The sequence below is a fragment of the Gekko japonicus genome, unplaced genomic scaffold, assembly GCF_001447785.1.
Source record: "Gekko japonicus isolate JY-2015 unplaced genomic scaffold, Gekko_japonicus_V1.1 scaffold558, whole genome shotgun sequence".
Classification (NCBI taxonomy): domain Eukaryota; kingdom Metazoa; phylum Chordata; class Lepidosauria; order Squamata; family Gekkonidae; genus Gekko; species Gekko japonicus.
Genome location: NW_015170908.1, coordinates 809,941 through 831,221, shown reverse-complemented (window position 1 = coordinate 831,221; position 21,281 = coordinate 809,941). Strand labels below are relative to the sequence as shown.

Below are 21,281 nucleotides of genomic sequence, written 5' to 3'. Positions count from 1 at the left end.
TGAACAACAACAGTGTTCCCTCTAAGCTGAGTTAGTGTGAGCTAGCGCACCGTTTTTTAGCCTCCGGCTCACACATTTTTGTCTTAGTTCAGGAAGGATGTGGCTCCAGAGCAAACTAATTTATGCACTAGGCAAATCGCTTGCTCACAACTTTAATGCCAGCGGCTCACAAAACAGAATTTTTGCTCACAAGACTCCACAGCTTAGAGGGAGCATTGCCTGTGACTTGACCTCACTTTCCACCGCCACAATATGAAATGAAAGAAAAGCCGAAGGTGAGGGAGAAGAGCGGATGAACAGAATATGTTGCTGATAAAAACTGCTTCTCTCTGAGAATATGTTGCTGATAAAAACTGCTTCTCTCTGCACGTGGTGGGCCGACCGTCCCCCCCCCAACACTTTTTAATATGGGATACAGGGATGCCCCCCCCCCAAATCCTCCTTATCCCGATTTCCCTCTGGACTTTGGATTCCCGAATTACATTAACTTGTTCTGAAGCACAGCGGCTGCATTAGGAATCCTCTATTGTCTCATTTTTTAATTTCTGAATCGTATAGAGAATGCCTTGGTAGATGTATCGTTCACTGCAATTTGTAGCCCCTGACAATGCTCCCTCTAAGCTGTGGAGTCTTGTGAGCAAAAATCCTACGTTGTGAGCTGCTGGCATTAAAGCTGTGAGCGAGCCATTTGGCTACTGCATAAATTAGTTTGCTCTGGAGCCATCCTCCCTGAGCTGAGACAAAAACGTGTGAGTTGGAGGCTAAGAAACCGTGAGCTAGCTCACACCAACTCAGCTTAGAGGGAACATTTGTAGTCATTAGCACCTTCCCTCCTAGTTACTGAGGGACAGCCAGTTTAGTGTAGTGGTTAAGAGCCGCAAACTCTAATCTGGAGAACTGGGTTTGATTCCCCGCTCCTTTACATGCAGCCAGCTGGGTGACTTTGGGTCAGTCACAGTTCCCTCAGAGCTGTTCCCTCAAGGGCAGTTCTCGAGAGAGCTCTCTCAGCCCCCCCCCCCACCTCACAGGGTGTCTGTTGTGGGGAGGGGAAGGGAAAGGAGATTGTAAGCTGCTCTGAGATTCTGAGTGAAGGCCAGGGTATAAATCCAAACTCTTCCTCCTCCTCCTCTTCCTCTCCTCCTCCTCCTCCTCCTCCTGGAGGCACCTGAACTCCTGGAATGGCTGCCATCTTTAGATCTGATTAGAATGTTATTATTATTGTCCATGGAATGCACTTTTAAAAATGTTTTAAATTGTTCTATGTATCAAATTAGTATCTTGTGACCCGCCCTGAGCCCACTCGTGGGAGAGGGCGGGACAGAAATCAAATCAAATATAAATCAATCAATCAATCAATCAATCAATAAGCTGCAGCCCCCATTGTGTAGCTAGCTCTACCTCCTGTGGCAGCCATTTTGTGGCAGCCATTTCTGTGACCGTGCCCACCATGCCGTATCGGATTTCCAAAAGTGCTGAGAAAGGTTGGGGACCCCCAGGCTAAAGTTTATCGTGGACACACTGTAGTTTGTGGTAGCTGAATAAGGCTGAACTCCGTCCCAGCCTCAGGAATCTCTGTGTGCTTTCTTCCATAAAAGGGGAACCCACAACCCAGTGCTGTGTCGGACATTCCCGTCTCCTCGCCTGCTAGCAAATGCGCCTCTTCTGACATCCCTCACTCCTTCTCTGCCCGTGCATTGCACCTTCCCCTCCTCCTGCTTCCTCTGGCCCACCCCTTTTGCAGGCTCCTCTCCCCGCCTATCCCCCTAATGCGTTGTGTTTTATCCAGCCACCACCTGCTGCGGCCTGTCTCAGGAGCAGACAGGCTTGTATCAGGAAGCAGAAAATGGGGTGGGAGGGCCCAACCGAGCCATCTGCAGCCTGGTCCATCTGTGCCCGCCCCTCACAGCTCTGGGGACAGGGAACATCTGCTAATAAGCTGGTGGGCTGGCTGAAACGCTAGATGGATCTGTCTGTCAAGCAGATGATGGCTGAGGAGCAGCCACTCTGCTGGGTCCAGCTCGGAGCCGGGGGGCTGCATCATGCATTTGGAAGCAGCTCGGGGATGTCAAAAGCCGCATTCCAAGCAGCTTGGCTGGGGAGCAAGAGCCCAAAGCGGTCTAGTTCCTGGAAATCTTCACATCTGAATCCCACCTCCCACAACCATGTTGCTGAAGTGCACGTGTACCCTGATGAAACACTGCAAAAAAGCAGTTCTACAAACCGCTGTGTCGTGATTATTTCTGAGCTGGGTTTGACTGATGCGCATCGGTGCTCCTACATACGGGCACACAAAAAGACCCATCATTTGACTATGCAAACAATTACGTTAAGATTGCTTTTTTGTAGTGTTGATCAATCTGGACCTTCAGAGCAGGAGCCCTGGGGAAGGGGAGAAGACGCTCTTGAACTGAGGATCCCTTTATCAGACATATCATTGTTGGACTTTGTGTCTGGCCAAGGGAGCTTTGACTTGTTGCTGCTGGACTCAGATCTAATTGTTCTGTTGCAACTACCTGACAGGGCTCTTTTTGTAGAAAAAGCCCAGCAGGAACTCATTAGCATAATAGGCCACACCCCTGACAGCACAGCTCATTAACATATTGGGCCACACCCCTGACAGCACAGCTCATTAGCACATTAGGCTGCACCCCCATGTTACCAGAAGTGTGGTTATCCAGCCACACCCACCTTTTGCTTGTTATTCTGTTTACCTTGTTTGTTGTCAAAACCCAGGGCCTTTTTTTTGTAGCAGGAACTCCTTTGCATGTTAGGCCACACACCCCTAATGTAGCCAATCCTAATGAGTTTCTGCTGTTGTGTGTGGCCTATTATGCTAATGAGCTCCTGCTGGGCGTGGCCAACTTGGGAGCCAGCCGGAACTCTGTTCCTGTGCGTTCCTGCCCAAAAATAGCCCTGCTGATAGAACTTGGGAGATATGCTATCCTAGATAGGTTATTATGTCTGCCGCAAGAGTTCCGATGGGACCCTAGAAAATATGCTGCCATCTTAAGAGTTTTTGTGCTCACCAAGAGAAATTATTGCACCTTATGTCCTTTATATACATCACAGTCCTTGAAAAAGATTGTATTCGAAACGGGTAAATTATTCGAGTCCCGTGGGACCAGTGATTGTGGTACTGGCAAGGTGCTGTCTGAATATTTGAACAGAATGAATGTAAACCTGCACTTTGATGTTATGTTTGGGAGAAACCTATTTTTGATAATATTTGATACCAATATTTATAGAACAGTATAGAAAAAAAAGAAAAAGAAAAAGCACAAAGTTGATTTACCTTGAACATACATCTATTATACACAGTGCTATATACTTTTGCATAACCTCCAGGTCTTTCTATTACCATTGATCACCAGCTGACAAAGATCAGTCCCCCTGGAGAAAATGGCCACTTTGGAAGGTGGACTCTATAGCATTCTACCAGGCTGAGGTCCCTCCCCTCCCCAAACCCCACCCTCCTCAGGCACCACCCCCAAAATCTCCAGGTATTTCCAATCCAGAGCTGGCAACCCTATCAGTTTGGTTGGAGAACAGGAATAGTATTGGAGGGAGCGACTCAGCATGCCTGAACATTAGGGGGCGCTACATCATAAGTGTGTATAGGTGTTATCTCCTTAAATGGGATGCCTCTCTTTGTCTTTACCTGGGAGCTGCATATGGCTTCCATGGAGACACATGTCTCTGCAGGTCTCTCCTGTAGATACCATGCTCTCATCCTCCCACACACATGACGCCGGACAAGCTGGCCACTTGTGATAGGGGAAGTCAAGGGTCATTTCGTAGAAAAAGAGGTGCAGGAGCTCATTAGCATAACTCATTCGCATAGCTTATTTGCATATGCCACACCCCCTGACATCACCAGAAGTGTGTTAGAAGGGAACACCCACCGCTTCAGGCTCCACTGGACTGTTTTGGATTGCCAGCTATTGGCGGGGGGGGGGAACTTGCAGATCTGTCTTCGCAGAGGAGGGAGAGCTTGTACCTGAATAAAACTTGGTCTTAAAGGTGCCACTGGACTGTTTTGGGTCAGGGGCCCGGGGGGGAGCTCTGCAACTTACCTGGCTGCTTCTTACTCTGACAGAGGGCTGCGGGGAGAAGGGGGCGGGGCTTGTTGCATGTGCCCGCCCCCTGGGCTCTTTACTGCTGGAGCTCCATTCCTGTGCGCTCCTGCAGGAAATGACTCCTGGGGAAAGTACTCTTTAGATGAAGCTTCTTTCTCTTCTTTTGAATGCAACCTGAATGTGAACCAAATCTACTTGAATAAATGTAAGTTTATCTTTTTTTGCAATATACTTCTTGGGAGATTTATTTACTGCACTTCTATGAGTGGGCAACTCTGCTATATTAACCCAACATCCCAATAATTCGACCATTCAGAACTCAGGGTGACCAATTTGATTTGGGGAAATCTACTGATATCTGCCTGATTGGCCTACTGTGCTCTTGGCAGCAACTTAAAAACAAATGACCCAAAATACTGGCTAGATAGGGTTGCCAGCTCTAGATTGGGAAATACCTGGTGATTTTTTTTGAGGGGGGGGGCTGAAGTGGGCGGGGTTTGTGGAGGGGAGGGACTTCAATGGGGTATAATGACATAGAGTTCACCCTTCCAAAGCAGCCATTTCCTCCAGTTGAACTGATCTCTGTCACCTGGAGATTGGAGATCTCTACCTGGAGGTTAATACAAAAAAAAAAAAGAGGAAAAACCCCCAGTATAATTAAACCTCCAAAAATACTCAAAGACACTAAATATAATGCTTACAAATTATTGACATAATCAGCAATAACAAACATACAAAACAATCTCAGTACAAATCTTGAAAAGATCCAAGCTCATGACACACAGAACAAAGGATTCAAATGTCAATTGCAAATGCAAAAGTCCATTCAGTACACCAATAGTACTTCAGGTGAGTAGAGTCCTCTGTTCCTGAAGACTTAACGTTCTGTTCATAGAGCAGCTCTGCAGGTTTAGTTCCAGCTGGAGGGGCAAACCAGTGTTGTAGCACCTCCTTTCACCAGAGCTGTATCCAAGATGGAACTGCGACAACTTATCAAGAACCAAAATCACTGCGTAATAAAACGTTTCATGTCACTGCGTTCTTCCAAATATTTGTATGCTTAAACAGAACTTTTAAGTCTTCAGGAACAGAGGATTCTACTTGCCTGAAGAACTATCAGCATATTGAGTGGACTTTAGAATTTGCAATTTACATTTGAGTTCTTTGTTCTGTGACTCATGAACTTGGACCTTTTCTCCTGTTTGCACAATTTATTTATATGTATTTCAAGATTTGTACTGAGATTATTTTGTGTGTTTGTTATTGTTGATTATGTCAATAATGTGTAAGCATTATATTTAGTGTCTTTGAGTATTTTTGGAGGTTTAATTATATGGAGGATTTTTCCTTTTTCCTTTCCTTTTTCTTTTTTGTATTCACTTTATCCATGTATCTCACTTTTGTTGCTAATCATCTGGAAGTTGGCGATCCTATGGCTAGCGTCCGCCGTGAGCGGTAGTGCACATGGTATCAAATACCGATAGGTCTGTCACCATACAGTATTGACACTGCCAGCAGGTAACGAACTGACTGTGGAAATAGCTTTTGTCAGATGTAGACCCCTCCGTAGATCTATGTCCAAGTCACATCTTCCGTACCAACCCTGAGTGACTCTTGTCCGTTAGAAAAAAGCTGCCATTCATTAGATGGGCTTCAGACGTCTCGTTGACATCTATTCATTATTCAGAGAGAATATCAACTAAGGGAGGGGGAGGGGGGTCCTCCATGGACGGTGACGGCCATGATAGGTTGAGCTGAGCTGACAACCCCAGGACTCTGTGACAAGCTCTCGTCTCTGGGGAGGTGCCTCGCGGTGACTTGCAAGGGCCAAGAGATCCTCTCAAACCGACACGCAAGTTCTCCGATCTGACTTTTTCAAGAGATTATAATTTCTGAGGGACAGCAAGGGCAGGCTCTGGGTTCTGTGGAGGCCTACCTCTGATAGCGCCAGGGTCATCCCCTGGTTAGCATAAATGACAGAGACACACCACACGAGTTGGGAGCAGTCTGAAAGCTGTTCAAGACGCAATCCCTGTGAAATACAAAACTCTCCAAAGAACTAAGCCAGTGAGTTATGCGCCTCCAGGCAGAGCAACTGTGATGATATATCTAGGGCCGAGGATATTCAGCAGGTACACCAATGCATGCAAACAAGTGTGGTGTGTGGTTAAGAGAAACCAACTCTAATCTGGAGAAATGGGTTTGATTCCCCCACTCCTCCACATGAAGCCTGCAGGGTGACCTTGGGCCAGTCAAAATTCTCTCAGAATTCTCTGAGCCCCACCTACCTCACAAGGGGCCTGTTGTGGGGAGAGGAAGGGAAGGTGATTGTAAGCTGCTTTAAGACTCCTTGGATATAAACAGGGCATAAAAACTAATTCCTCCTCCTCCTCCTCCTCTTCTTCTTCTTCGAGCCAGTTTGGTGCGCGGACTCTAATCTGGGAGAACTCCTCCACTCGCAGCTGCTGGATGACCTTGGGCAAGCCATAGTTCTTTCAGAGCTCTCTCAGCCCCGTCTACCTCACAGGGTGTCTGCTGTGGGGAGGGGAAGGGAAAGGAGTTTGTAAGCTGCTCTGAGACTCCGAGTGAAGGGTGGGGTATAAATCCAATCTCCTCTTCTTCTTCTTCATTAGTGTAGCCAACCTCACTCGGGAAAATCCTGGAGATTTCAGGTCAGTGCCTGGAGTGGGCAGAGTTTGAGGGGGGGGGATCAGTGGGGAAGTCTTGTCACTCTAGGACTTCAGTTTATCCTAGATACTATGGTATACCACAGATTCTGACCTCCACAGGTGCCATTTCCTGCAGGGAAACTGATCTCTACGGACTGTAGATCAGTTGTAATTCCAGGAGAACTTCAGGCTCCACCAGGAGGTTGTCAACTCTATTACGAGGTCCCTCTAGAATTTAATTTTTTTGCCTACAATTTCTTCAGGGAGGATACATCCCACCCCCTCATTATCCCCTCAACAACAGTGAGAGGTAGGAGAGTCTGACCAATGGAGACTGCCCACAGTCAACTTCATAGCTGAGGAGAGATCTGAACCCAGGATTCAAACATTACGTTACACTGACTCATGAACTTGGCATCTGAATCTGACTTCCTTCTTGGGGTTTCAGTCTTTCCTTCCAAAAGCTGTCAAGCTAGTTAGGAAAAGTACAGCGAATGGCTTGGCATTGCATACAGATAATGACACCCAGTGACCAGTGGGTGACATTTACAGCACCACGCTTTCCTTCCCTCCGTATTAAGGATAATTTGATTCCCTCCATTCGGTTCCGTAGTGTGACCGTACATCTACCTACCAGTAGTACATTTTCCTCCCACTTTTCTGCTAAGGAATTCAGAGAAGCATACATGTTTCTTTCTTCCCCGTTTTATCTTCATATCCAGGGCTTTTTTTGTAGAAAAAGCCCAGCAGGAACTCATTAGCATAATAGGCCACACCCAACAGCAGAAACTCATTAGCATATTAGGCCCCACCCCTGACAGCACAGCTCATTAGCATATTAGGCCGCAACCCCATGTTACCAGACATGTGCTCATCCAGCCACACCCACCTTTTGCTTCTTATTCTGTTTACCTTGTTTGTTGTCAAGACCTAGGGCTTTTTTTGTAGCAGGAACTCCTTTGCATGTTAGGCCACATACCCCTAATGTAGCCAATCCTAATGAGTTTCTGCTGTTGGGTGTGGTCTATTATGCTAATGAGTTCCTGCTGGGCGTGGCCACCTCGGGAGCCAGCCGGAACTCCGTTCCTGTGCGTTCCTGCCCCAAAATAGCCCTGTATCATAGCCACCCTGTAAGGTAAATTAGGCTGAGAGAAAGTGACTGGTTGGCTAATGGTCTCCCAGAAAGCTTTGTGGAAGGGTACAGATTTAAACCCGGCTTCAAAAGGGAATTAGATAAGCATATGGAGCAGAGGTCCATCAGTGGCTATTCGCCACAAGGTATAGATAGGGGCTCTGGGGCAAGTGATGCTCTGTCTTCTTGGTGCTTGGGGGGGGGTCAACAGTGGGAGGGCTTCTAATGTCCTGGCCCCACTGGTGGACCTCCTGATGGCACTGGTATTTCTGGCCACTGTGTGACACAGAGTGTTGGACTGGATGGGCCTTTGGCTTGATCCAACATTGGCATCTCTTATGTTCTTATGTTCTAAACCCAAGATCCTAGCTCAGCGCTCTAACCGCTACGCAATACCAAATCCTTCATGGTGTATCGCTGTTGCGTGGTATATCAGTATTCTTTTCCCTCCCTAATGGTGTTTTACCAACATGCAAGTGTAAAAGTGTACATCAGTGAACACAAAAAGACCCTGGAGGCAACCATACGTACAATCGCATCACGGCTGTGCTTTTTTGCAGTGTTTCATGAGTATACTTATGCCTATGAGAAATGCACATAGAATGAAGGAATTGAATTTCAGAAATTAGTGAAGGAACTGAATATGAGACATTCTCCTAGTTAAACCCAGAGTTAAGGGAACTGGGGTGTGCAGAAAAAGATAACCCCCGGAACATTAAAGGAACAAAGAGGGTGAAATCCCCTCATGAACATCCAACAACCAGTGCAGTGTAGGGGTCAGAATGTCAGAATAGGACCTGGGTTCGGATCCCCAAGCAGCCATGAAACTCACTGCATGACCTTGGGCTAGTCATGTTATCTCAGCTGGATCTGCCTCGCAGGGCTGTCGTGAGGGTAAAATGCATGTATGCGGTCCTGAGCTCCTTGGAGGAAGGATGAGATTAAAAAAAGATCAACAGCTAGTAGCAAGATGGCCCCCTGGACCTGCCTAAATGCAGCTTACACAGCGCACCCTATGGGAAAGAACAGGCTGACGCAGTCACATCCTTCTTCCCGTCCTTCTTCCTGACTTTGGCAGCTATCACCTTGTGTTTAATGCTGTCAAGGTTGCTGGTTCGCATCCCCCCAATTTAAACAAAGCCCCACTACTCTTATTTGTCGATTCACCCGCTCGGCTCTTCTAAATAGCTTTTGTGAAGCTGCTGAAAACAAACAAAGCCTCCTGTGAGGGACCCCCGTGAGCCGTCTGCTGTATACATGTAGCCCCAGGCCAGCGCATAGGAGCGCCTTGCGCACAGCTGCCACCTCCTTATCACGGTTTATACAGTCGCAAAACAAAACCCTCTTCCCGGAGCTGGCAGACTCTCTGGGAAACAAAACACCTCCCGTCATTCTCTGAGCCAGAGCGCCCAACGTTAAGAAGGTGATGGATTAAGAAGATAATGTTCTCCTTTCTTATTGACTTTTGTTTTGTTTTCTCTGCTGTCAAAACTTCCTGCCAAAGGGAAGGCAGGCTTACAGAAAACGGCCCACGGATGGGACGCAAAGGTGGCCGAAGCCGGCAACAGGCCTGGACAGGAGCCAGACCTAGATTGCTGGTGTAGACGCGGTTGGTAAAATGCCAAGGAATGGATACTCTGGGGGCTTCTGATTAAGAAAACCGCTTCTTGGGCTGAGGAAAGCATCTCAATCATTAATGGACTCTCACTCTGTACGTGAGCGGGGAAGCCACTAGAAGGCCAGGTTGCCCTCAAAGTAGAAAGAGAACATAAGAACATAAGAGACGCCAATGTTGGATCAGGCCAAAGGCCCATCTAGTCCAACACTCTGTCACACAGTGGCCAAAAATACCAGGTGCCATCAGGAGGTCCACCAGTGGGGCCAGGACATTAGAAGCCCTCCCACTGTTGCCCCCCCCAAGCACCAAGAATAGAGAGCATCACTTGCCCCAGAGCCCCTATCTATACCTTGTGGCTAATAGCCACTGATGGACCTCTGCTCCATATGCCTAATAGAGAAGGCAGACAGTATTAGATGTTAATAGTCCAAGTCTGTTGATGCTTCATGAATGTAAGCTAAGAGTTAGGGGAAGGTCTCCTGGTAGTTAAGAATCTGTATTTTTGAATGAGAAGCCCCTTCATGTTTGGAGAAGGTCTCCTGACAGGAATATCTATATTTTTGAATGAGAACCTCACCAGAGTTGGAGAAGGTTTCCTGATAGCTTGGGATCTCTAGAATTTTTTAAAATGAGAAACTTATCAGAGTATGGAGAAGGTCACCTGATAGTTTGGAATCACTGTAATTTTGAATGAGAATCTCACCAGAGTTGGAGGTTTCCTGATAGTTAGGAATCTCTGTATTTTTGAATGAGAATCCCATTCTAGTTTGGAGAAGGCCTCCTGATGGGAATCTCTATATTTTTTTAATGAGAAACTCACCAGAGTTGGAGAAGGTTTCCTGATAGCTTGGAATCTCTATATCTTTTGAATGAGAAACTCATTCAAAAATATGGAGAAGGTCTCCTGATAGTTTGGAATGTCTGTATTTTTGAAGGAGAAGCTCACCAGAGTTGGAGGTTTCTGAATAGTAAATAATCTCTGTATTTTTGAAGGGGAAACCCATTCGTATTTGGCGAAGGTTTCCTGATAGTTGAGGACAACTCTGAATTTTTGAATAGGAGATCTGAGAGAAAGTTCAAGGGGGCATACGTATATGAAAAACAATAGTGTGCAGTTTTCAAGATAGGATCGAGTGTTTGAGCTGGAATTAGGAGGGGAGGTCTGTAAACTAGGGATGCAGCCCTGAAGGGTGCTGCCTAAATTGCTGTTTGGTATTACAAGTTGAAAACACTCAGTATATCTGGGGTTAAATGTTTGTTTATGTTACTCACAGGAAGTCACATGTTTCTCATGTAACCAATGTTCTTTAGATGGAGAAAGCCTGGGAATTTTCTCCCTGATCTAGGAATTTGGTTGGGACTAAAGTGTCAAGGTGTATTACCATTTTATGGCTTCTCTTCCCATCTTTGTTTGTTGCTCTGAAGAACAAGAAGAGTAGCCATACTCACTCTCTTCTAGTTTTGTCTTTGTAGAGTAAGGATGTAGCCAATTAGCTCTGTTGTTATTTTCATCCCAGTTACCCTTCTCCATGCTAGAATTTAGTAAAAACTTTATATTTTAATCACACATGGACTCTCAGTCTGAATTATTTTACTCTGGCTCTGCTGGGCTATCTTATCTCTGCTAAATACCATTTTTTCAATATCTCACTATCACCCAACAATTGCTCTCCGAGGACCGATTCTGTCCATATGAAGCTGCCAGAACATTAGTCCATCTAGCTCAGTATTGTCTACTCTGTTTGGCAGCAGCTGTCCAGAGCTACAGGAAGAGAAAAGTTCAGTGTGTGTGTGTGTGTGTGTGTGTGTGTGTGTGTGTGTGTGTGTGTGTTAAGTGCTGTCAAGTCGCTGCTGACCTGTGGGAGCCCTATGAATTAATAGCCTCCGAAACATCCCACAGTTAACAGCCTTGCTCAGGTCTTGACAACTGGGGGCCGTCAATCCCTCTCCTGCTGGGTCTCCCTCTCTCCCTGCTGCCTTCCACTTTTCCTAGCATTATTGTCTTTTCTAGTGACTCTCATCTTCTCATCATGTGACCAAAGTACGACAGCCTCAGTTTGGTCCTTTTAGCTTCAAGGGAGAGTTCAGGCTTCATTTGGTCTAGAATCAAGTCCCCGAAAGGTTAATTTTTGTGGTTCAGTCGCACAGTCGAGTCCGACTCGTCGCGACCCCATGGATCAGATCACGCCAGGCCTTCCTGTCTTCCGCCGTCCTCTGAAGTTTGCTCAACTTCATGTTCATTGCATCGATGACACTGTCTAACCATCTCATCCTTTGCCGTCACCGTCTTCTTTGACCTTCAGTCTTTCCCAGCATCAGGGTCTTCTCCAGTGAGTGCTCCCTTCTCATTGGGTGGCCAAAGTATTTGAGCTTCAGTTTCATTATCTGGCCTTCCAAGGAACAGTAAGGGTTGATTTCTTTTAGGATTGACTGATTTGATCTTCTTGCAGTCCAAGGGGCTCTCTGGAGTCTTCTCCAGCACCATAGTTCAAAAGAATCTATTCTTCGGCGCTCGGCCTTCCTTATAGTCCAACTCTCGCAGCCATACATGACTACTGGGAATACCATTGCTTAAAAGGTTAATTATATCCATAGTAAAAGGCCAATAACTTAAAACTATAATTATATCTTAAATATTATCAAAAATGCATGTATTTATTATCTTTTGTTAAAAACCAATTACGGACCCGAATGTAACCTCAATGCAGAATAAAAGTGTACAATATACACAAGTGGCCAGATGCATTTTGGCCAAAGTGGACTTCTTTAGCGGTCAAGCGATATTTGTACATATAGGCTCAATGATACAATAATAAGACAATGAGTTAATCAACATAGGACCAAAAAAAGGAGTTTTATAGTTACAATCAATTGACGCAAGGCCTGAGTATATTGGTGAGGCTCATAGCGTATCAGCCAGTTTGATGTAGTGATTAAGTGTGTGGACTCTAATCTGGGTTTGATTCCTCACTCCTCCACTTGCAGCTGCTGGATGACCTTGGGCAAGCCATAGTTCTGTCAGAGCCTTTCTCTCAAGGACAGTTCTCTCAGAACTCTCTCAGCCCCGCCTATCTCACAGGGTGTCTGTTGTGGGGAGGGGAAGGGAAAGGAGTTTGTAAACCACTCTGAGACTTCAAGTATAAATCCAATCTCCTCCTCCTCCTCCTCCTCCTCTTCTTCTTCTGGCATGATCAGGTATATATGTCCTGTGAATAATATTACTATTATGAACTTTCCTATTTTGGTCCAGAAGATACAATCAAATAGGAGCCAATGTACCAAAATGTGCAGTCAACACACATTTCGTATAAATAAATGGTTTACCGAAGCAGTATCATTGTGTTTGGATTAAGGGACAGTTTTAGGATTAAAGGAAAGAGGGGTTTTTGATCAATAAACATATTTATCCTTATGTTTACATTCTTCACTTGAATGTCAAGTCAGGGAAAACTTCATTATAGAATTCTCATTTTTCTCTATACTGAACACTGTGGGGAAGAAGTGAACCCCGATGGATGCCCATTGGCCCATGAAGGAATGACACCAGTGCTGCCAAGATCTTCCAAAAACTAGAGATGCTGGGAATGAACTATGCTTGCTCACTGAGCCACAGCCCCTATCCAGGGCTTTTTTTGTAGAAAGAGCCCAGCAGGAACTAATTAGCATAACAGACCACACCCAACAGCATACACTCATTAGCATATCAGGCCACACCCCCTGGTGGCACATTTCATTAGCATATTAGGTCACGCCCCCATGCCTTCCCTTGGCTGCGGGGAGCCCGGGCAAGCTGGCCCTTGGACAGGCTGGGGAAGGCACAGGGAGGGCTCCCCTGGCCTGCTTGCCTCAGAATGGCCGGGGGGGGGGGGGGTTGCTCCCCAGGCCTTCCCTCTGTAGCCAGGCCCCCAGGGGTTTTGGCTGTGGTGGGCGTGGCCAACTCTGAAGCCAGCCGGCACTCAGTTCCTGTGCGTTCCTGCCCAAAAACAGCCCTGCCCCTATCAATGCAAGAGAAGTTCTCGAACCCCCTGCTGTAACTCGACCCTGAACACCAATCCGTTTAAGTATAGCACTCTAATGTCAGAGATGGAGTATCAGACTTGCTGTCTGTCACCAGAGAAAGGTGGGCTGAGTATCCTTAACCCCATTTCTCTTTTCAGCGCTTCCTTTCTCCATCCCAACTTCCAGGTAGGGCTCTTTTTGTAGCAGGTACTCATTTGCATATTAAGCGACACACCCCTAAGGTAGCCAATCCTCCAAGAGCTTACAGAAGCCCCTGTAAGAAGAGCTCTGTAAGCTCTTGGAGGATTGGCTACATAAGGGGTGTGTGGCCTAATATGCAAAGGAGTTCCTGCTACAAAAACAGCCCTACGGCGATGATCATAATTCCGAGCAGCCAGACTTACCCATGCATGTGTCCCTCTGTTCCTCGTAGCCCGCGCTGCACACACATTTCCCAATGGGCACCAGCCATTCCCCTTCAGCGCTGCAGTACATTTTGGGGGTGTCTCTTTCTTCTGAGTGCCTGACGCACTCGCCCCGTACCTCCACCAGAGACGAGGAGTCCGCGCCCGTGACCGCTTGGGAGAAGGAAGCCAAGTTCCTCACCATGGCAGGGCACTTCTTGTAGTACACGCGGACGGAGACAATGGCGATGCAAGCCCCAATGTCTTGGAAGGCCAGGTAGAAGCCCCGCTTGCTGAGCGGCCCCACGCCACGCACCTCTGTATTGAGCTTCAGCCGCCGGACCCCCAAGTCCACGTTAGTGAAGCTCTCATCAGCCGCAATGGTGTCGATTTTCACAAACTGGCTGTCGCGGGTGGTGCTGCCCAGGTCGCGGTCCGACTGGAGGTAGTAGAGGTTGAAGGTCTCCTTGCAGGTGCCCAGCACCCCGGGCATGCTGTTGCAGTCCCGGAGAGTGAACCTGATCTCGGCATATACCCGGTGGGCCCCACGCCGCTGCACCCAGCTAGTCCGCAGCCAGTTGTTCTGGTTGGGAGACATGACGTTGCAGACCTGGTAAGTGTGGATGGGGTTGAAAAATTCGTCCACTTCGTTGATGGAGTCCCACTGCAAGGCAGAGAGAAAGAAGGGGGGGTTAATGTGTTAGGGACAGTTCCTATTGTCTGAGATCCGGCCCTGCTGAAACATGGGTTAGATCCAACCAGCTTTGGGGCTTCATCTCTGCCAATTCCCACCCTTATGACAAACCCCCTATCCCATGTGGCTTTTGTCCATGCAGGTTCCATGACCTCCAGCACAGCCAGTTTGCTTGTCAAATCCTCCTCCATTTTACCGCTGTTAAAAAAAAGAAATTGGTTGGATCCAACCCACTCTTCCCGCTTTATGTTTGGGGGAAGTCAAGGGGATGCCTTTTAGCTGCCTTGGGCCAACTAAGGAAAGGTGGGATATAAACACTGTGAAATCAATCAATCAGTTTCTTCTCCCTGGTTTGTCTCCGTGCCCTCTAGGGAGAGCACTGGCAGCTGTCCATCAAAGCCAAACAGTGCAAAGTGCAGAGAGGGGAAAACAAATCTGGGCAGATACATTTCAAGCCCATTAAGGGAAGCTCCAGCTCTGCTCCGACTTGACACGGACCTTGTTTCACATTCCAGGGATGACCTGTTTTTCATTACAGGCACGGAGCCGGCTACAGCTGCTCCGATAGTTTGGCAGGAGGGAGGGGGGACGATGCTTCCTATCTCATGCACACAAGGGTATTCCTGCAGCATGTTTTAGGACACGTGTGTCCACGGGTTGAAAGGCTATTGCTGCCCAAGTGTCTGTGAGCTGAATTCATTTATTCTGCAACGGCCTGTACTAATTTCGAAGCAAAGAGGGCACATAACTGTTGCTGCGTGTGTGATACCCTCATATGTGCGCATGGCGTAGCATGTGAGATGCAAGCTCGCAGGGTACCCTCTCCAGAACGGGGATTCACAAGCTAGCTAGGAGCTGAGCTGAGGAGGAGGATGCGGCAGCTAGCCGGGTCTATGTTAAGAGGAAGGCTGGGTGAGCTAGCTGGGGGTCTGTTTGAGATGGGGATGCGCAAGCTAGACGAGATCTGTGTTAAGGAAGAGATTGTGGAGGCAGGGTCGGCTCGAGGTGTTTCTGCACCCTAGGCAAGGCTGCCTTATGGCGCAGATGCCAACCTCCTGGTGGGGCCTGGGGACCTGGGGACCTCTGGAGCCAGCCACCCTTTTGCTGCTGCTGCCACCCCCTCCTCCCCCCCGCCACCAAAGGGGGTGGAGGAGGGGGGAGGCACAGCTTGGCGCCCCATCCAGGGCCTGGCGCTCTAGGCGAATGCCTAGTTCGCCTAGTGGGTGAGCCGGCCCTGTGTGCAGGAGAGCTGGCATCCGTGTTTGGAATGGAGACGTGCAAGCTAGCCGCTGTCTATGGTAGGAACTGAAATGCACAAGTTAGCTGCAAGAGTGTTAAGGATAAGGATGGGCATGCCAGCGGGGGGCTACGTTCAAGATAGGGTTCTGCAAGCTAGAAGAGATCTGTGTTAAGGAAGGGATTGTGCCGTCTATGTTAGAAACTGAAATGCACAAGATAGCTGCAGAAGGGTTAAGGATAAGGATGTGCAAGCTAGAGAGTGGCTATGTTCAAGATAGGGATGCGCGAGGTCGATGAGATCTGTGTTGAAGGAATTGTGCGAGCTAGCTGTGAAAGGAGAGGCACACCCAAACGTGCATCTCTTTGATAGCAAAGAACTGCTTCTATATTTGGAAATGCATCCCGTTATAAGTTATGGGCAGCATCCCAATTTGGGATGAGATCAACATTTGTATTCCGTCGCAGGCAAGAAATAGCACTTGTATTTGGGTGCCTGGTTGGATGAAGGCCCTGTTTACCCCCACGGTTTTTTAAAAATCAAGGATATCTGAAACAGCTCACAGATGTTTTACCAGGAGGCTTAATTAAAAAAAAATCCAAAACCTCCGTGAAAATTAACGGGGCAGGTTTGACGCATCCTTTCCCCATCCCAACGTTTCACAGCGTGTCTCTGTTTCTGGCTGCGAAGCAGTTCCTACGAAACATTCTCCTCTCATCCCATGTCATTGAGATAAAGTCCCCTAGCAAGATGAAAATGAGGACATCATAATTAATGCGGCAGGCGAGCGGGTTTGATTACATCTGTATTCAGGAAACTTGGCTAACAGTTTAAATTAAAGTCAACACAAGATTTCTTTTTCTTTTTTTTTTAAAGAACAGATTATAAAGGGATAAAGATGCAAATAATAGATATGAGTGTGGCTAAGCTTGGCCCACGTGGGGGAAAGAAGAAAGGAGGAGAAAGCTGCACGGAAGACCGCAAAGAGAAATCACTTTGCACACGGATAGGACTGCGCTGCCAGCTTCTATTGCTTCCAATTTACTTTCCATCAGGACAAATATTATCGGGGGTTGGGCTATTCTTGTGCAAGTTAGCTGGACCATGTATTAGGATGTGCAAGCAAGTGAGAGGTGATACCGAGAATGAGATTGTAGAAGCCAACCGGGGATGCTAAGAATGGGGAGGCAGAAAACTAGCCGGGGAATATTGAGAACGGAGATGCAGAAGCAACCAGGGATACTAAGAATGAGGATGCAGAAGCTAGCTGGGGGATATTGAGAATGGGGATTCAGACGCTAAACGGGAGGTATTGAAAACGGGGATACAGAAGGCAGTTGGTGGATACTGAGAACAGAGATATAGAAGCCAGTTGAGGGATACTGAGAACAGTGATGCAGAAGCCAGCTGGGAACTATTGAGAACAGAAATGCAGAAGCCAACTGGGGAATATTGAGAACAGTAATGCAGAAGCCAGCTGGGAACGATTGAGAACAGAAATGCAGAAGCCAGCTGGGAACGATTGAGAACAGAAATGCAGAAGCCAGCTGGGGAATATTGAGAACAGAAATGCAGAAGCCAGCTGGGAACGATTGAGAACAGAAATGCAGAAGCCAGCTGGGGAATATTGAGAACAGTAATGCAGAAGCCAGCTGGGAACGATTGAGAACAGAAATGCAGAAGCCAGCTGGGGAATATTGAGAACAGTAATGCAGAAGCCAGCTGGGAACGATTGAGAACAGAAATGCAGAAGCCAGCTGGGGAATATTGAGAACAGAAATGCAGAAGCCAGCTGGGAACGATTGAGAACAGAAATGCAGAAGCCAGCTGGGGAATATTGAGAACAGTAATGCAGAAGCCAGCTGGGGAATATTGAGAACAAGGAACTAAAAACTAACTAAAAATGTTAAACATGAGAATGCTGAAGTCAGCTGGGTGATACTGAGAATGGGAATGCGCACACAGCAGGGGATGTTAAGAATGGGGATGAACGAGCAAATTGTGGAATATTGAGTATGGGGATGTGCAAGCTAGTTAGGGGATGTTAAGAATGGTGGTATATAAGATAGCTGGGGTAGCTTACATGGCCAAAAGAGCTATGGTTAGACAGACCTGTGCCAAAGAGGAGAGAATGCCACAGGGTTGCCCTGAGCTGCCTTCCAAAGGACTCTCAGTCTCTGCTACCATCACCTAGAGCGAGAAGGCAGGATACAATTGCTGCTACACCACAGCGACGACCCCTCCCAACATCACCGGGGCCTCAGCAGCCACTCAGTATTGTCTAATCCTGATACTGAGTATGAGATGCTTGCTTTATTGGTGTGGGGGAATGGGTGTCAGTAGAGAAGCGTCCAGACACCGGGGCCTCAGCAGCCACTCAGTATTGCCTAATCCTGATACTGACTATGAGATGCTTGTTTTATTGGTGTGGGGGAATGGGTTTCAGTAGAGAAGCGTCCAGGCATGTGACGTAACCCCCTCAGCATTTCAAAGATAAAAACAGGGACATGCCTACCAAACACCAGTTATTATACCGAAAGATCACAGCCCGAGCAGTACGAAGTGGAACACCTGGGGCTTAAGTAAGGTTGCCAAATCGGGGTTGAGAAATGCCTGGAGATTTGGGGGGTGGAGCCTGAGGAGGGCGGGGTTTGGGGGAGGGGAAGGACTCCAATGGGGCGTAATGCCCTAGAGCCCACCTTCCAAAGGGGCCATTTTCTCCATGGGAACTGACCTATGTCAACTGGAGATCAGTTGTAATCCCAGGAGATCTCCAGCGACCACCTGAAGGCTGGCTACCCGAGGCTCAGGCCAAGGTAAAGGTAAAGGTAAAGGTTCCCTTGCTCGAAAGCCAGTCAAATCCGACTCTAGGGTTGTGGTGCTCATCTCCATTTCGAAGCCGAAGAGCCAGCGCTGTCCGAAGACGTTTCCGTGGTCATGTGGCCGGCATGACTAAACACCAAGGTGCACGGAACGCTGTGACCTTCCCACTAAAGCGGTACCTATTTATCTACTTGCAATTTCTTTCTCTTGAACTGCTAGGTTGGCAGGAGCTGGGGCCAGAGACGGGAGCTCACTCCATCACGTGGCACTCGGGTCTCGAATTGTCGAACTACAGACCTTCCACAGCCTGCAGTTCAGCGTCTTAACCACTTGAGCCAAGGACCTCAGTACAAAATGATCCTTTTATTTCTTTCAGTTTTCCCTTCAGCTCTACCTGCTGAATATAGCTCTCCCTCTATGACCATCTTAGGACCGGTGGGCTAGTTTCCTGCTTGGAGTTCCCTCCTCAAAAATAATTGAATAATGAAGGGATGTGGCCAGGTGGTGGGTCTCACGCTGAACAGGCAATGGGTCTGCAGCATCTCCTGGATAGCAGATGTCGGGAGAAAAGACCTGGGTCAGTGTAAGGTGGGTCCTTACTTTCATGTCTGAGTCGGTTAACAGTATGTGTAAAGGTAAAGGTAAAGGTTCCCTTGCTCGAAAGCCAGTCGAGTCCGACTCTAGGGTTGCGGTGCTCATCTCCGTTTCAAAGCCGAAGAGCCAGCGCTGTCCGAAGACGTTTCCGTGGTCATGTGGCCAGCATGACTAAACACCAAGGCGCACGGAACGCTGTTACCTTCCCACCAAAGTGGTACCTATTTATCTACTTGCAATTTCTTGCTTTCGAACTGCTAGGTTGGCAGGAGCTGGAACTAGAGATGGGAGCTCACTCCGTCATGCGGCACACTCGGGTCTTGAACTGCTGAACTACTGACCTTCCACAGCCTGCAGTTCAGCGTCTTAAACAATTGAGCCACCGCAGCTCCCAAACAATCATACATTATGTATAAATTGCAAATATACATAATATCTCGAATTGTCGAACTACACTCGGGTCTCAGCCTGCAGTTCAGCGTCTTAACCACTTGAGCCACCGCAGCGTCTTAACCACTTGAGCCAAGGACCTCAGTACAAAATGATCCTTTTATTTCTTTCAGTTCTCCCTTCAGCTCTACCTGCTGAATATAGCTCTCCCTCTATGACCATCTTAGGACCGGTGGGCTAGTTTCCTGCTTGGAGTTCCCTCCTCAAAAATAATTGAATAATGAAGGGATGTGGCCAGGTGGTGGGTCTCACGCTGAACAGGCAATGGGTCTGTGGCATCTCCTGGATAGCAGATATCGGGAGAAAAGACCTGGGTCAGTGTAAGGTGGGCCCTTACTTTCATGTCTGAGTTGGTTAACAGTATGTGTAAAGGTAAAGGTAAAGGTTCCCTTGCTCGAAAGCCAGTCAAGTCCGACTTTAGGGTTGCGGTGCTCATCTCCGTTTCAAAGCCGAAGAGCCAGCGCTGTCCGAAGACGTTTCCGTGGTCATGTGGCCAGCATGACTAGACACCAAGGCGCCCAGAACGCTGTCACCTTCCCACCAAAGTGGTACCTATTTATCTACTTGCAATTTCTTGCTTTCAAACTGCTAGGTTGGCAGGAGCTGGGGCCAGAGACGGAAGCTCACTCCGTCATGTGGCACACTCGGGCCTCGGACTGCTGAACTACTGACCTTCCATAGCCTGCAGTTCAGCATCTTAACCACTTGAGCCATTGCAGCTCCTAACAGTATGAGTACTACTCCTTTAATTACATCTGCATAAATTGACACATAAAATTGAAACAGTGCTTCTATATGGGGGGAAGCCACAGATCCTTTTCTTGTTTTCAGATGAGGAACACAATTACTGCAGCAGAGACCGTCTCAAGGGTTTCTCTACGTATGTAAGGGGCGGGGCTTTTTAAAAATGGCATTAGCCATCAACCTTCTTGTAGGAGCGGTGGCGCAGTGGGTAAATCCCCCGCGTAACTATAACATCTGAATTGCCAAGCTTTGTTAGTTCTATAGGCAAAAAGTGAAGGGATGCCAGCTTTTATATGCAAATCTACAAGGGGTTTTTCTCCAGAGTTCAAAGCTCTGGCAAAAGGCTTTGCACAATAGTAATTAAAATTTACAGTGCATTAAAACCCTTTCAAATGGCCAGCACTTGTTGGATAGTAATGTCATTGTATCTCTGGAATTCAACATTTTATGCCTAAAATACATTAAAATCTATAAAGATGAGTATTTTAATGCTGTTGGAGGAGCACATATTTCTGTACTGGGAATTGCTACCTCACTTCAATATGTTTTACATTTATTTGCTGAAGGATACAACATGTGTGTGTTATTACACTGGTTTCATTCTTGGATGATTTCCCCTTTGGCAGAGCAGTGACACTTTTTCATTGGTTATTAAGAACATAAGAACATAAGAGAGAACATAAGAGACGCCAATGTTGGATCAGGCCAAAGGCCCATCCAGTCCAACACTCTGTGTCACACAGTGGCCAGAAATACCAGTGCCATCAGGAGGTCCAGCAGTGGGGCCAGGACATTAGAAGCCCTCCCACTGTTGACCCCCCCCCCAAGCACCAAGAAGACA

The 21,281-nt window shown here is 47.5% G+C and overlaps 1 protein-coding gene across 1 annotated transcript in view; it reads right to left on the bottom strand.

Moving 5' to 3' along the window:
- EPHA8 (EPH receptor A8) overlaps nt 1-21,281 on the bottom strand; it is a 110,900-nt gene that overhangs the window by 42,096 nt on the left and 47,523 nt on the right. The window contains exon 3 of the mRNA XM_015418659.1: nt 13,899-14,562. Within this exon, the coding sequence (XP_015274145.1) occupies nt 13,899-14,562 (664 nt within the window). The remainder of the gene's footprint in view (nt 1-13,898; nt 14,563-21,281) is intronic.